Here is a 13,901-nt window from a genome sequence, read left to right as displayed (position 1 = left end):
TTCCACACCTCAGATGTCAGCTCTCCTGGCAACTTGAGGCAACGACAATGAAATTAAAGACCTAAGTGGCTCGGGGAAGAGTTAGAGGGACAATTACGAGGTGACTGAAATGCTGTGAGGTGCAAAGACACAATTGCAGAATGGATAAGAAAGCTCCAGCTTTTCACAGGTGCAAGAAAACAACAACAACAAAACCCCCTAGGTCTTTTGTTTCATTTGCCCAGGCTCAAACACAGAGGGGTGCAAAGTCAGGGTTTTTCTGTTGCCACTCACTGCAGTCACCAGGAGCTGTTTGTCTCTCTGCAGTATGATAGTCTGATTTCCTCTCCTGGAAATTACTGTTTAAACTGGGGTTTTTCATTCCCTTTTCTAAAAATACAAGCTGGTTTCTTTCTGGTATGTCATTACCACCTCTTTTTTAACAGCATTTCTCTTTCTGATGGATCTCCCTATTTTTTATGCCTGCAATGAGTGTTGTTCTTCATTCCAGGCTGAGTTGGGTTGACTCAAGCTGTCATGGACATGGATAATGTCTTTTTTTTGCATCAGCTTTTAATTTTGGAGCATGGGTGAAATGCATCCAAAAAAAAGGGACCCTGCATTCTTCCCAGCTTCTTAATGGTCAAAGGCAAGCTTCTTGCTGCCAGAGGTTTTGTAGAAGCACAGGGTGCTTCCCCTGGGTGGTGTGGACAGGGCTATGAATGCTGTCCTGGTAGGGCCATATCCCTGGGACTCACCCCTTTTTACCCACCAGCAGCAAACTCCTCTTGCCCACAATGGACTGACAGCTGCAGAAATCCTGCCAGCTCCTGCACTGAGTCAAGCCTGAAAAGGGAGCCGTGCAAAACCAGACCTTTGTGCCACTCTCTAGAGGGATAAAAAGCCAGAAGCAAGTCAAGGGAACAGGCTGCCTCTGCTCTTCTCTTTGAATTGCTTTCCAGAATACATTTTTCCCAAAATAACTTAATTGTGCATTTTTTTTTGGTAGATTGTTCTATATTTGTTGATGAGCATTAAATTGACATTTTCTGAGAACTGTCCAAAATGGCTTGAAGAACTCTTTGCAGAGCAGCAATATCTCATTTCCAGCCCATCACTACACGTGGCTATGGTTGTCTTCTCTTCTGTGCATTACTCTGCATTTCTTGACCTTGGGTTTCACCTGCCACGGCATTTCAAGACATCCATTTCAGGAGAGCTTTCTAAAGCTCTTTGCATTCTGCTTTAGCTTTGAACGCTCTGAATAAATTTGTATGGCTCAGCAAACTCGTCCTTTCATTATTCCCTTCTATCCTAGGCCATTTCTGAATATATCTCACTTATCCCATGGCAGAGACCTGCAGCTCTGCTTGGGAAAACCTGTCCATCTACCTCTATCCTTGGCATTCTAAACTGTGGTCAGTTATTAACCTACAAGAAGGCTTCCCTTTATTTCACCATCCTTTACCTTTTTTTTCCTTCCTTCTTTCTTTCTAGATTTCCACCCTGACATTTCTGCTACTGAGATGATTTTTACAGACCAATCCTGCACATGATACAGTTCTGGTGTGGGAACCTTCATACATTTCTCCTTAGCAAACAGCACAGCAAAGGTTGGGTTTATATTTTTCTTTCACAGTCTTGTGTTCCTTAAATATTTCTGTTGAGCTTCAGTCTTCTTTCAGTTTTTCAGATCCTTTGGCATATTGCCTGTTTCTAAAGTTTTAGGATTTTAGTTTGGTTTTTGCCCCAGTTGTTGCTTAAGGAATTGGTTTTGGGAAGATTTATTATGTTTTCAAATCTAATTTACTAAAATCTTAGGGTTTTGTTTTGTTTTGGTCCTCACCTAGATGGAATTTTTACTTCTTGAAGGATTTCCTTTGACTCCTGTAGCCTTACTGTCTCCACTCTTTAATTATATGGCCTTGTTATGACCATGTCTTAAATCCTTTCTTGACAGAATACGCTTTGCCTGAGGCCTCAGTGTGCCAACAGGTGCCAAGGAAGCTTCCCTTTCTTACCCTTCCACCTGCTGCTTTTAATTGCTTTTGAACAGACTTTCTTTTTCTGATTGATTTCTTTTCCCCCCATTAAATCTGAATATTATAGTAGTTGTGTATTTGTGTGGTTTTCCCAGTCCTCCAAATAGATTGAAGGTGAGTCTGTTACGGTTACTGAAAGCGTCTGTCCTCAGTTTTGGCATCTCCAAGCAGATGCTGTGTGTGTCGCAGCGCTGAGGGCTTAGTTCTGCATTGCTGTAGGGAATAGTTAACAACCTAAACAAAAATGAATGGTGCTGGTGCCAATTAACATTAGAGAGGCTGTCAGAGCTGGGGTTATAGCCATGGATTTGGAAGATAAGCTTTCATCGACTGTGTGCCATAAAAGTTCTTTCACTTCATGCCGTGGTTTCTCTTTTGACTCTGCTGGCATCTCATAAATACAACACAGTAATTCATGCTGTTAGCTTTAGGGGACAAAGGTCTGGAGTTAAACATGGCTGTGGCAATCGGCTCTTTTACCATTTAACTTCTAGAGCTCAGTTGTAAGGTGCAAGCGGATGGAGGCAGAGAGGAGCGATGTCTCCGTGGCTGGGGTGCTACACCCATCCCACGGGGCCTTTCTGCTGCCCACAGTATTGCCACAACCCTTTATGAAGGAGTGTAATTTTTAACATGCACAAACAACTCTGTCCAGCAATCAGTTGGACCAGGGAAGGATTGAACAGCCAGGTGAGAATCCGATTGAAGAGGTGGCTCACTGTGACTTCTGGGGATGTTTATCCCCGTTTCATGCCCCCTTTGGCTGCCTGCTCTTTGGTGTGGGTCACAGGGCTGTATCTCCGTGGCAAGGCTCCTCATCATTTCCTGCAGATCTCTCGAGTCCTGCAATAAAGAGGCGAGGAGCTCTTCAGGCAGCAGCCTGCTTTCCTGTCCAGCCTCCAGCAGCTCCCCAGCATGGCCAGCCCCAGTGCTCACCTGCAGTGATGGGGGGTTTGGATGTAATGAGTCCTGCAGGTGAGTCCACTTTGGCAGTACCCTTGAGGCCAAGTGCCCACTACCTCCTCTCCTTCCTGCACTCCCCAAAGGCTCCAAGGCTGGTCTTCACTGGCACCAGTGGTCCAGAACTGACCTACTGACTGCACCCATTCCCTGGAAGAGCTACTGTTCCTCCAGGCTTTATATCCAGGCAAAATGCCCAGAGAGATGCAGATGCTGGATCAGAAATGCCGTGGAACCTTCCCAGTAGCTCCACATTCACCCCAGGGACAGCATTTCTGCAGGCATGGAGGAGCCCAGGCTCCTGCTTTGCATCTGCACCCTCCTGGGTCTCAGCTCTTATGCAGCACAGTTAATTGCATTATGATCACAAAGTAGCTTCTACTCTGTCTCTAGAAGATTTGCATGTAGTTTTCTGCTATCAGAGAGGAAATGGGTTTTCCCCTCACACAGAGGTAGAATGGATATGGGACCACTCCCTTATCCCTGAGGGATTTTAATGCTTTGAAGTTCGGGATCATAAATGTTCTCAGCAACAGTTATATCACTTGAAAAGGAGACCTATTCAAATCTTTCAACCTTTAGTATGCCTGCTCCTGTAAAGCTATCTCAGAAGAAATCTCTTTGAGATATATTGGACTAGATCATTACTGGCAGGCTCTTGTGTCATGCCAGTTGCTGGTGGCTCTGAGGGGCTTGGCCAAGATGCTGACAGTGGTGGCTGCCCATGTCAGGCATCGGCAGCTGAAAGAGTAGCATGTGAGAGTCTGCAGGTCACCTGGTGACTTTCTGACATACAAGGTCTCATGGGAGATATGAAAAAGTGTCCCCTGACTCCAGTTCAGGTCTTGTGGTTCATAGAGGCTGCTCTGGACTCTGTGGGGATAAGTTGCCTTGCAGTCGGTTGCAGATGTTCGTTGTGGTCTGCAGAGGGTGACTGATGGGCATCAGCCCTCGGGATTCTCTGGAGAGGAGTTTGGGGGTGCTGGGCTGGTGGGCATGTGCAGCCCTTGCTCTGGTTTTACATTGCAAAGCACCCTAGGGGAAGTGGCTCTTAGCTCAACCAGGGACAAGTTAGGTGCAAATTAAGTATTTATTTGCCACAGAGCAAGATGGAGAGGAGAGAGGTGTTCAGCTGGAAGGGATCTGCAGTGATCGCCTTGTCCAATTGCAATTGCTAATGATTCACAAACAGTTACAGAAAGGCAGTACACAGGAATGAAAACAAGCAGGCAAATGTTTACTTAGAACTTAAATCAGTCATAAACCCATTTTTGGTACATAGGATTCAGCTAATAAGATGGCAGATACAACATCTGTGCTTTCTAGAGTAGCACGAGTGACGTTGGTGAGCATGAGCCAGCAGTGTGCCCAGGTGGCCAAGGCGGCCAGGGGCATCCTGGCTTGTATCAGACATAGTGTGACCACCAGAATCAGGGCAGTGATTGTCCCCCTGTGCTGGGCCCTGGGGAAGCTGCAGCTCCAGGGCTGTGTCAGTGCTGGGCCCCTCACTCACTGCCACAGGGACACTGAGGGGCTGCAGCATGGCCAGAGCCGGGCACTGAGCTGGGGAAGGGGCTGGAGCACAAGGGTGATGAGGAGGGGCTGAGGGAATGGGGGTGTTGAGCCTGCAGAAGAGGAGACATCAGCACGCTCTGACACTCCCTGACAAGAGCTTGTAGTGAGGTGAGGTGTCAGTCTCTTCTCCCAAGTAACAAGTAACAGCACAAGAGGAAACAGCCTCAAGTTGCCCCAGGGGAGGTTGAGATTGGAGCTGAGGCAGAGCTGTTTCCCTGAGAGGGTTGTCAGCCCCTGTGCCAGGCTGCCCAGGGAGCTGGGGGAGTGCCCAGCCCTGGAGGGATCCCACAGCTGTGGAGCTGAGGTGCTGAGGGCCAGGGGTTAGTGCTGGGCTGGGCAGGGTGAGGAGAGGGGTTGGACTCCATGAGCTTAAAGGGCTTTTCCAACCAAACAATTCTATGATTCTCTGATGTTTCAGCCCATTGCTGATTCCTGGCTGAACTAGACATGATGCTGAGTGGAGAATAACTGGTTTGTGGTGGACTGATGCGTTTCTTACTCTTGACTTTGCAGCATACTGGATCATGCACCTATAATGGGAATGTAAACTGGAAAACTGCTGCTTCTTATTACCTTTCCATGGGTTGCCTAGACCTCTGCATTTGAAACTAAGGCAACAGCCCTACATGTGTAATCTTCTGTGAAAGCAGTGTCAGAGGAGGAAGGTGTCACCCTGTGCCATTTGCCCCATCGTGCTGGGACGTGGCTCCTCTGGGGAAGGTCCTTACTCTGCTGTGTTACATGCAAGTGGCTTATGCCACCACCTGCCTGGCAGCACCTCCTTGAGCCTCAGCCCCAGTGAGGTTTAACAGGGAGGCACAGGACTCCAGGATACCACATTCCTCTGCAGTTATGACAAGAGGTGTGTGAATGGAGGTTAGGGGCCAGAATGATTGCCCAGATAGGGTGAAAGCTTTGAGCAGGAGCTCAGGTATAGTATCCAGCATCAGGAGATGTGCAGGAGGGGTGCCTCAGTCACAGGGAAAAGGGCTGACAGAAGCTGCATCGTATTTGACAGGGATAAAGCAGCCCTGGAGCACAAAGCTGCAGGAGAACAGGGTTTTTGCACTGCTCACAAAAGCGAGTCATTAAACACTGTGGCCTTTCACAAGAGTGCTTCTGATGCTATCTCATAAAACACTCCCTGACAGTTTCTAGTCACTGTCTCACATTTTCTGTTTTGTTTTCAGCCGTGTGGCCTTCGCTCCTTTTAACCCATCCAGTCCATACATTTCCAGCAGGAACCTCATCCCACATGGCCAGGCATGTAATTAAGTCAGGGATGCTTGGATTTAAGCACGTGCTGATTTTTAATTCTGTAGCTGCTGCTTTTTTTCTTGGTCAAAGCATAGTGTGGCACAGGATTCCCCACGTTGGATGTAGCACTTCTAGAGCTACAAAGCTGCCATCGATAAAACTCCCAAGCTCAGTGGATGCTTTAGCATCACTCGTGTGAGATTTTCAGGGCATGTAGCTGAAACCAGAGGCCATCCACGTCAGACACTTCTTTTTTTGCTTACTTATTGAAAGGTTGCATGTCCTCTTTTCCAGCTTGGCTTGCTGATAGGCAGTACATACCAGCTAATACTTGATCTTATCCCATGCAACTTCTGTGCTGACCCATAAGAGTCAGGAATGATGTTTTTCTGAGTCAAACCCAGTGTCATTCTGACCTAGAGTGCAACTCCCCTTTTATTTAGCTACCTCTTTTTTTTCCTAAATAGGCTATATTCAGTGATTCTTACAATCAGTCATGTGGATGCTCACATCAGGTTTCAGTCAAACCAACTAGGTCAAATCTCTGCTCGTAGCTGAGCAGCTCAAATTCTTGCTCGTTAACTCAGCCTCCCTCTTTTGGGTGTAAGCATCTACACACCTCTCTTTTCATGCTTTATCTTCATTTGTTTGCTTCTCACAGCCTTGGTTTTACTGCAGGTAAGCAGCCCTTTGCTTCCCCTCTTTTTTTCTGCTCATAGAAAAGACTTGCTTGTCCCCATTTTGCTTATTTTTGATGTGGATATGGAGCTGGGAGCTCCTTGCCATGGATGAACCCAGCTCTTTTTTGGACAGCCTGAGCAGGACAAGCTCTTTGTAAAATGGTGGTGGCATTTGTTTTCATGTTCTTTTGAGATACTGTCATGCAGTAATTAGATCTATTGCCCGGTGAGTGGGAGACTTGTTTCAGCTGGCGCCAGGCAGAGAAAGGGATGCAATCCGTATTTCCCAGTTGCATAGAAGGGCTGCAGCTCCTGAAGGATTTGTTTGGACCAAAAATGCCAAGTCTCTGCTGATGTGAGTGCTGCAGGCTTTGGTGGCAGCTGAGCAGATGAATGTGGCTGGCCTGTTCAAGGTGAGGAGGTGAAATTGGGAGAAAATAAATTGGGAGAAAACCAGTGCACACGCTCTCTCTTGAACGTTTCTTCCCAGCACGTCTGAACAAGACTTGCATTTCCATGCACACATGTAGCTTTTGTGTAATACCATTACTACTTGTTCTTGCAGCAAAGGTATTAACTGTGTTGGCATTTACCTTGCAGTGGTTGTTGCTCCCAAGTTAGCATCTCATGTGAAAAAAGACCCGTTGACACCTCTGGGGATGCTGGCTCCGAGCTTGGGTCTTCTCTGCAAAATTTAGTGGCACCAGTGAACACACCTGAGTTAAATTAGAGGAATTCTCTTCCACAGGCCCTGACTTTACATGGGAATTTCCATATAAGAAGGCTGTACCAGGTTACTGGAGTGGGATTGTAAACCAGTACACTGTCACTGTATTGCTTTCATCTTTCCGAAAGCCACCGTCATCTTTCCACTGGCACGGCCTTGCCATCAAAAGTCAGGTTTAGGACAAGTCATCTGTTTGCTGAAATGAAACTTGACCCAGCCAACTGAAAACCTAACACTGGCTGTGAATAGGGTTCTGGGTTTAAAGCTTTCCCCATTTGCTTTTAATTCCAATGAAAAAAATGATTGTTTTTATGGAAGGGAAAAAATCAGGGCGAGAAGGTGCTTGTGACACACTGCCGAGCTCCATTTTGCAGAGAATGGACCCTAGGTTTTCATTATGCTGTTCATGTTTCTGATCATCTCAGTCAGCTTTTCCTTCCTAGTCCTTCTCCATCTCCTCCCAGCCTGCCAGGACGTTTGCACCAGCCCTAAATAGAAAGGCTGTTTTCATATCCGCGCTTGTTCCTGAGCGGAACGAGGAGAATTCTGCACCTTTTCAATCAGGGGAAGCAGATCCGAGTACAGATTAATCTGTCATGGTGATTTTTAGCTCTGGGCTGCCTGGAGAGCAACTTTGCAGTTTAGCCTTCTCCCTTGCATGAAGGTGAGGGTTAATTTGTTGTTACTGTTTTGTAATGTTTCGCATACAGAGATGTGTGGATGCCTCTTTCACTGGGTAGGGAAGGTACTGTGTGACCTGCTCTCGGTGGTCCTGCTCTGGCAGGGGGGTTGCACTGGATGATCTTTCAAGGTCCCTTCCAGCCCTTGAGATTCTGTGTAAGAGAGGTGGTAGGGATACACCACAGAGCTGGGAGTGAAACCCAGGCAGACCTGCAGATAGCCCACATACTCCTTGGTGGTGAAACGCAGAGAGCAGAGGCTGGTGCCATCTGCTGTGATGGCTGGTTTGATGCCCCTGGTTCAAAAGAGTCAGAATTCAGCTCCAACAGATTTAGAGAAGGCTGGGCAAGAGGCAGGGGAGCAAAGGGCTGATGGTGGCCATTGCTTAGGCTGGCTGGGCTGCACTGGGGTGGGAGGCTGGTTGTGGCTTTGCATGACGCCATTTTGGCTTTGTGCTGGAAAATGGAAGAGGTTTTAGACAGCAAGGAGAAAGCCATCATTTTTCAATTTAAAAGTAATAAAAAAAGGGAAGAAAATAGCATCTTCCAGGCTGCCCAACCTGCCAGAGACTGCAGGCAGATTAATAGAGCTGCCTGCCTTGATAAAGCGCTAATAGACAGGATATCATAAATGGAAACCTCGACAGTGTATTTGTTAATAAGCTTAGTCAAACACACTTGATATTCTTTACTTGGACAAAATTATAACTCTGTTGGTAACTGTGAGAGCACTGCTGAATTTGGCCCCTGTGGAGATATTTGGCTGAGCATCTCCTGGTATTTCTAATTCAACAATTAGGGAGGTGCAGAATCAATACAGCCCCAGCAAATGGGTGAAGCCCTGCCTCATCTCAATCTAATTGTTAACGAGCGATCTAGTGGCATTGGGGGGAATTCCTTTGGAGCTGGCAAGCAGCCTGGTTCAGGTTAATGTTTTTATCAGTGGTAATGAAGGTTGTAATGGAAAAAAGTGGATGAGCTGCAGTTTGGGCTAGTGTAACAACAACAAAAGGGTTCATCAATGGGCACGAGACACACGAGCCTTGGAGCATCCTAGCAAAACATGCATTGAGCGTACGTAGGCATGTGTCTGGCTCAACATGGCTGTCCTCACATTCCTTCCTGAGGCATCTCTCCTGTGTTTAGTTACTGTGTTTGACAGACCAAGTGATTCCTTCTGGTCTTAAAATCTCATGGACATATTCAGCAGATGCCAGTGAGCAACAGTCCATCCTGTGTCCCAGGACGGCTGGGGCGTCTTGGATAGTTACAGAACAAATAAATGCAGTGGTGATATAAATCCACAGCATTTCTTTGCACCAGGAAAAGCAGAGGGAGCTGGGACAGAGCTCCATCTCAGGCTGGGAGAGCAGCCCTGTCCCTCCAGGCAGTGAGTGCCCAACTCCCTTATCTGCACCAGGGATGATGTTCCAGGCAGAATAACAGCACCTCATGTATTTTTCCTCCCCGGTTTTTGCATTTTCAAGAGAGTTCCAGACTCTGGTTTGGGTAGGACATGGACTTAGCTTAGACTGTACTTTGTGTGACAGCTCCTCTGGATGGAGCACAGCTTCAGAGGTACAGTGCTCCTCGTGTCATCTGCTGCAAAAAATTCACTAAGCAGAAAAGTCACTCTTTATTTAATAAAGAAAGGTGTTTGAACTATGTAAGCCAGACTGCTAGTGCTACTAATACTGGCTGCAAAAATAGGTGCTAACTGCTAATATACTGCTAAGCACTTCTGCTGTGTGGGGGCAGCTGCTGCAAGCTTTCCCCATTTTTCACTGAGCTGGGAAGTGACACTGTGGTCAAGTGGTGTTTCTGTGGTCAGAGCTGGTTTGGAGCCAGAATTCCTGCTTGTTGGAAAACATGGAGGTTTTTCATATCAAATGGGGAAAAAAAAGAGTTTGAACTTTTGCAATTTGCAGTGGAATAACCATTCCCTTGTTCCAAACAACAGGTGTCTGACCATATAGACATTAATCTTTCGAGTTTCAGTGTTGGTGTAGTACATTGTTAGGGTGGTATGTATTCTAATACACAAATGCTGTAAGAATTAAGGAGAGTGAATGTGGTCAGGGACCAAGCTCTCCCATCTCCACCAGCTACAGCCACCATGTTTTATGTGGCAGCAGCTTTGCAACCCTCAGCTCCAGAAGGCAAATCCCAGTTCTGAGCTCGAGGGTGTCAATGTTGAGGGTGGAGGAGCAAGATGTGCAAACCACACTCACTGCAGGGCCAGGCACTGTTTGCTCTTTAGTCTGGAGCAGATCAGTTACTCCTTATTCCTTTGCTTTATTACCATTGTGCCATTCCTCTTTCAGAGAAGCAGGTTTCAATCTGCAGCTGAAAAGTATTCCCAAAGTGCTACTTGAATATTTATTTTCCTCTGACTTCCTATTACTGTGGCAACATGCACTTTGAATTTCATTAGTTTTATGCATTTAAGTTCCCTTTTTAAACCTTTATAAGGTCAGAGCCTGCTTGGGTAAATCAACAATTTATTAAGTTTGAGTTTCTGAGTAATATTTTTTTGGGAAACAGCTGTAGATCACGAGTAGGGAGAGCATTAGGGCTTCTGCCTTTTTGAGAAGTATTTGTGGGCATTACTGACAAGCATGTGCACCTAATTATTCTGTAATTAGATAAACAACATCTCTCACAGATTCATTCTCACACACTCGTGGTCTGCCAGCAGCACATTACAGGGTATCTGCACTGAAATCACAGGGAAGGCAGAGTGTGCAGGGTCACGCTGTGCTCTCCAACACAAGGACTGCTGCAGCTGAAGCATCTCCAGATCTCTTTGGGGCTCTCGGACCCCCTCCCTGTGCTCTGAGGTGACAGGGAGCACACACTACAGAGTGCTGAGCATCCTACACAGGCTGTGGGACTGCTGCCTGACCAGCAGCAAGTACAATGGCAGACTTGGGATGGGATAGCTGGGGTTTCCCAGAGAGGTTTCATAGTCTTGTCCCGGTGACCTGGTGCATCCCAGCTGGCTTTCTGCCCAGCCAAGACTTCCATCACCCAGAAGAGGATTCACCTGAGGGGCAGCCAGCCCACACAAGGCTCTATTCCCCACAACAGCAGAGCTAATGACTGCTTTCTTAATTTCCCACTGCTGTAGCCTATGGGAAACTAGCTCTCAGTTACTTCCACCTGTGACATGCATGGGGCAGCTCGACAGCTGAAAAAGTATAAGCAGTTCTGCTTCCTTCAGGCCTCTTTAGACTTTTTGTTTCCCAGCAACTTGTAAAAGTAGTTGGGAGAGGACAGTTTTGTGTCTGTTGGCCCTCTCCCTGCAGAAAAGGCCCTGCAATCTACAGACCAGAGTTGCTGCAGCCCCTTCAAGCACAGGTTTGTGCTGGAGAGCCCTTAGCTGCCCCAAACTTCTCATTCGTGTTTTATGTGCAACTTCCCAACTGAAGTTCAGCTTAGAATACACCGAATAATTCAATTACATCTCTGCTGCTGGGTTATATAAGAGAAAGCTGACATTGTGCCTTATCTCACGAGGTAAAGTGTGTCCTCCTGCTGATCTGAACAATTGCCCCAGTCGCAGCGTGGCTTGGCTGTGCCTCCTTGGCTGAGCTGGGGCTTTTGGGGCAGAGAGGGAGGGCTTAGAGCTTTTCTGCATTGACTGGTATCCTTTGAATGTACTAAACCTGGGCTTTTGTGTTTGTTCCCTGGTGTTTCAGCCCGCTGAGGAGACCGGAGCAGCTGGATCAGCAGCGGTCGGCACCCCCGTCCCTCGCCCAGCCTGGGCCCAGCTCCCAGAGCCCCCGGGAGATGAGGGGCCGGGGCCAACCCACCCCGGCAGCCGAGGGCCAGCGGAAGATGCTGCAGGTGGATGCCAGGAGCCAGGGCTCGGGGAGGTCTCCGTCGGTGTCCCCAGACCGGGGCAGCACCCCCACCTCTCCCTACTCGGTCCCGCAGATCGCTCCCCTCCCCAGCAGCACGCTCTGCCCCATCTGCAAGACAACAGAGCTCACCTCCTCCCCCGGGCAGCCCAACTTCAACGCCTGCACTCAGTGTCACAGCAAAGTCTGCAACCAGTGTGGCTTCAACCCCAACCCGCACCTCACCCAGGTAATGCCTCCTCTTCCTCAGGCAGCCCTCCTGGCTGGTTGGAGTGGCTGATGGTGAGGTTTGGGGGGTTGGAGTGGCTGATGGTGAGGTTTGGGGGGTTGGAGTGGCTGATGGTGAGGTTTGGAAGGTGAGGTTTTGGCTTTCTCCAAGTGTAGAAGTTGCATCTTTGCTTTTGGCAGCTGCAAAGCGTTGATCAAGAGCAAGGGCTCTGCTGGCTAATCAGGGATAATTGTGAAAATGTGAACTTTAACAAGATGGGAGAGGCAAATTAGTTAAAGGGAAATGGTGGAGCACCAGAGAGGTTTGGTCTCTGTTGCTGAGACCCCAGAACACTTGGCTGAAGTGAGGTTTACTTACCCAAAATTGTCCTAAAGTTGAAAGACTCAACAGTGGGAGGGGAAGCAGAGGAGTAGCTGGCAACTCCAGGGTGGTGAGTATCCTAGACACTGAGTGATCCCAGGTGACGATGTTTTGGTGGTGGATGAGGTTCAGACAGCATCTCGCTGGTGGTAGAAGTGCCAGGAGTCGTGTGCAAGATGATGCCTCCCTGGGGAAGTGTTTCGTGGGATGTGTGTGAGATGGATGCTCTGGGTGCCTGGGGGTGGATTCAGCAGCAGGGAGTGCTGGGGCTGGCAGGATGTGAGGCTTCCAGTGCCAATCTGCCAGGTCAGAAACCTTCACGTAGGGTGGGAAGTGATGTGGGTGCATTTCGTGGCTGTTAAGAGCCAAACCATGGGGATTCCTACTCACAGGCTTAACAGAAACTTGAGGCCACACTTTGGAAAGCCACTGTGCCACTGCAGTGTGAGAAAATGAGATTCAGGCACTGAAGTCCCCTGGGTTTTATTGCCAGGAGCTGTTTCTGGTAAGCATGCAATGCTCACTCCTGACACCAGGCTGTTGCTTGAGAATCTCCTGCCTTCCAGTCCCCTTTCCTGGTGGAAGGAGAACTGGGGTAGCTGGTACCCCTGGTGTAGTGAGATGTAATTAGCTGAGTACTGCTTTTTTCCCCCTATAGAGATTTACCCCTTTGAAGAGCAGTATAAGGTCTCAGGTCTTAATAAAGAGCCATGAGGTGGAAATTCAGGCTCCTGCAAGGAAATGCATGGGTAAAACTTTCCTGTTTTGCTTCTAAATAGATTTGCTAAACAGTTATTTTTGTGTCCAAGCATTGCATTGACAGTTCACTACTCTGAATGTTGTCAGTTAACAAGCAAATAAACAAAAATGCATCCACTGCTCAGTTTCTGGTCAGCTTGGACCTTGTCTCCTCTGTCTTGCCCCAAGAGCTTTCCTACAGTGGGCTCTATCCCAAGTCCCTCTTGCAGATACCCACGTTAACGTGTGTGCATGGTTTCTGCTTAGCATCTCTGGGTCATCACTTAGCATCTCTAGGCCTCTATCCCCTCTGAAGTGCGACTGATTGCAGAGCATTTTGAAACACTGAGTCAAAAAATTGGACCTGGGTTGAGCAAAGAGGTGTTTTTTGCCTTGTCTGTTCTGAGTTTAATATGCATTTCAACAGCAAGCAACCTCGTGGCTTGTAAGTAGGTCATTGGGGGAGCTGGGGGATGAAAATGGTTGTCCAAGAGAAGTGTTGGCAGCTGGTGTGATGGGCTGGCTGGGGAAGCAGAAGTGGCTGCTGCCTTGTTGAAGTGTGACTCGCTTTCCTCAGCATAATTACTCATGCTGCTGTTCCAGAGTCACACAGAAAGGTATCTGAAGCAGTATGGTGGCGTTCAAAATGGTTAACAAGAGGCAGCTCAGAGGTTGCTGGCTTTCTTGGTGGCAGATGCCTGGTTGGCAAGGACCTCTGAGGACCTCTGCTCAAAGCAGAGATCAGACAAGGGAGCTCCAGGCTTTATCCAGTTGAGTCTTGGAAGCTCCCAAGGATGGATGTGTAAGTCCC

General features: G+C 47.9%; 1 protein-coding gene across 1 annotated transcript in view; it reads left to right on the top strand.

Moving 5' to 3' along the window:
- BSN (bassoon presynaptic cytomatrix protein) overlaps positions 1 to 13,901 on the top strand; it is a 92,745-nt gene that overhangs the window by 13,958 nt on the left and 64,886 nt on the right. The window contains exon 2 of the mRNA XM_062008396.1: positions 11,602 to 11,992. Within this exon, the coding sequence (XP_061864380.1) occupies positions 11,602 to 11,992 (391 nt within the window). The remainder of the gene's footprint in view (positions 1 to 11,601; positions 11,993 to 13,901) is intronic.

Source organism: Colius striatus, chromosome 15 (genome assembly GCF_028858725.1).
Source record: "Colius striatus isolate bColStr4 chromosome 15, bColStr4.1.hap1, whole genome shotgun sequence".
Classification (NCBI taxonomy): Eukaryota; Metazoa; Chordata; class Aves; order Coliiformes; family Coliidae; genus Colius; species Colius striatus.
Note: the sequence above shows the minus strand (reverse complement) of the source record. Positions and strands in the feature narration are given on the sequence as shown.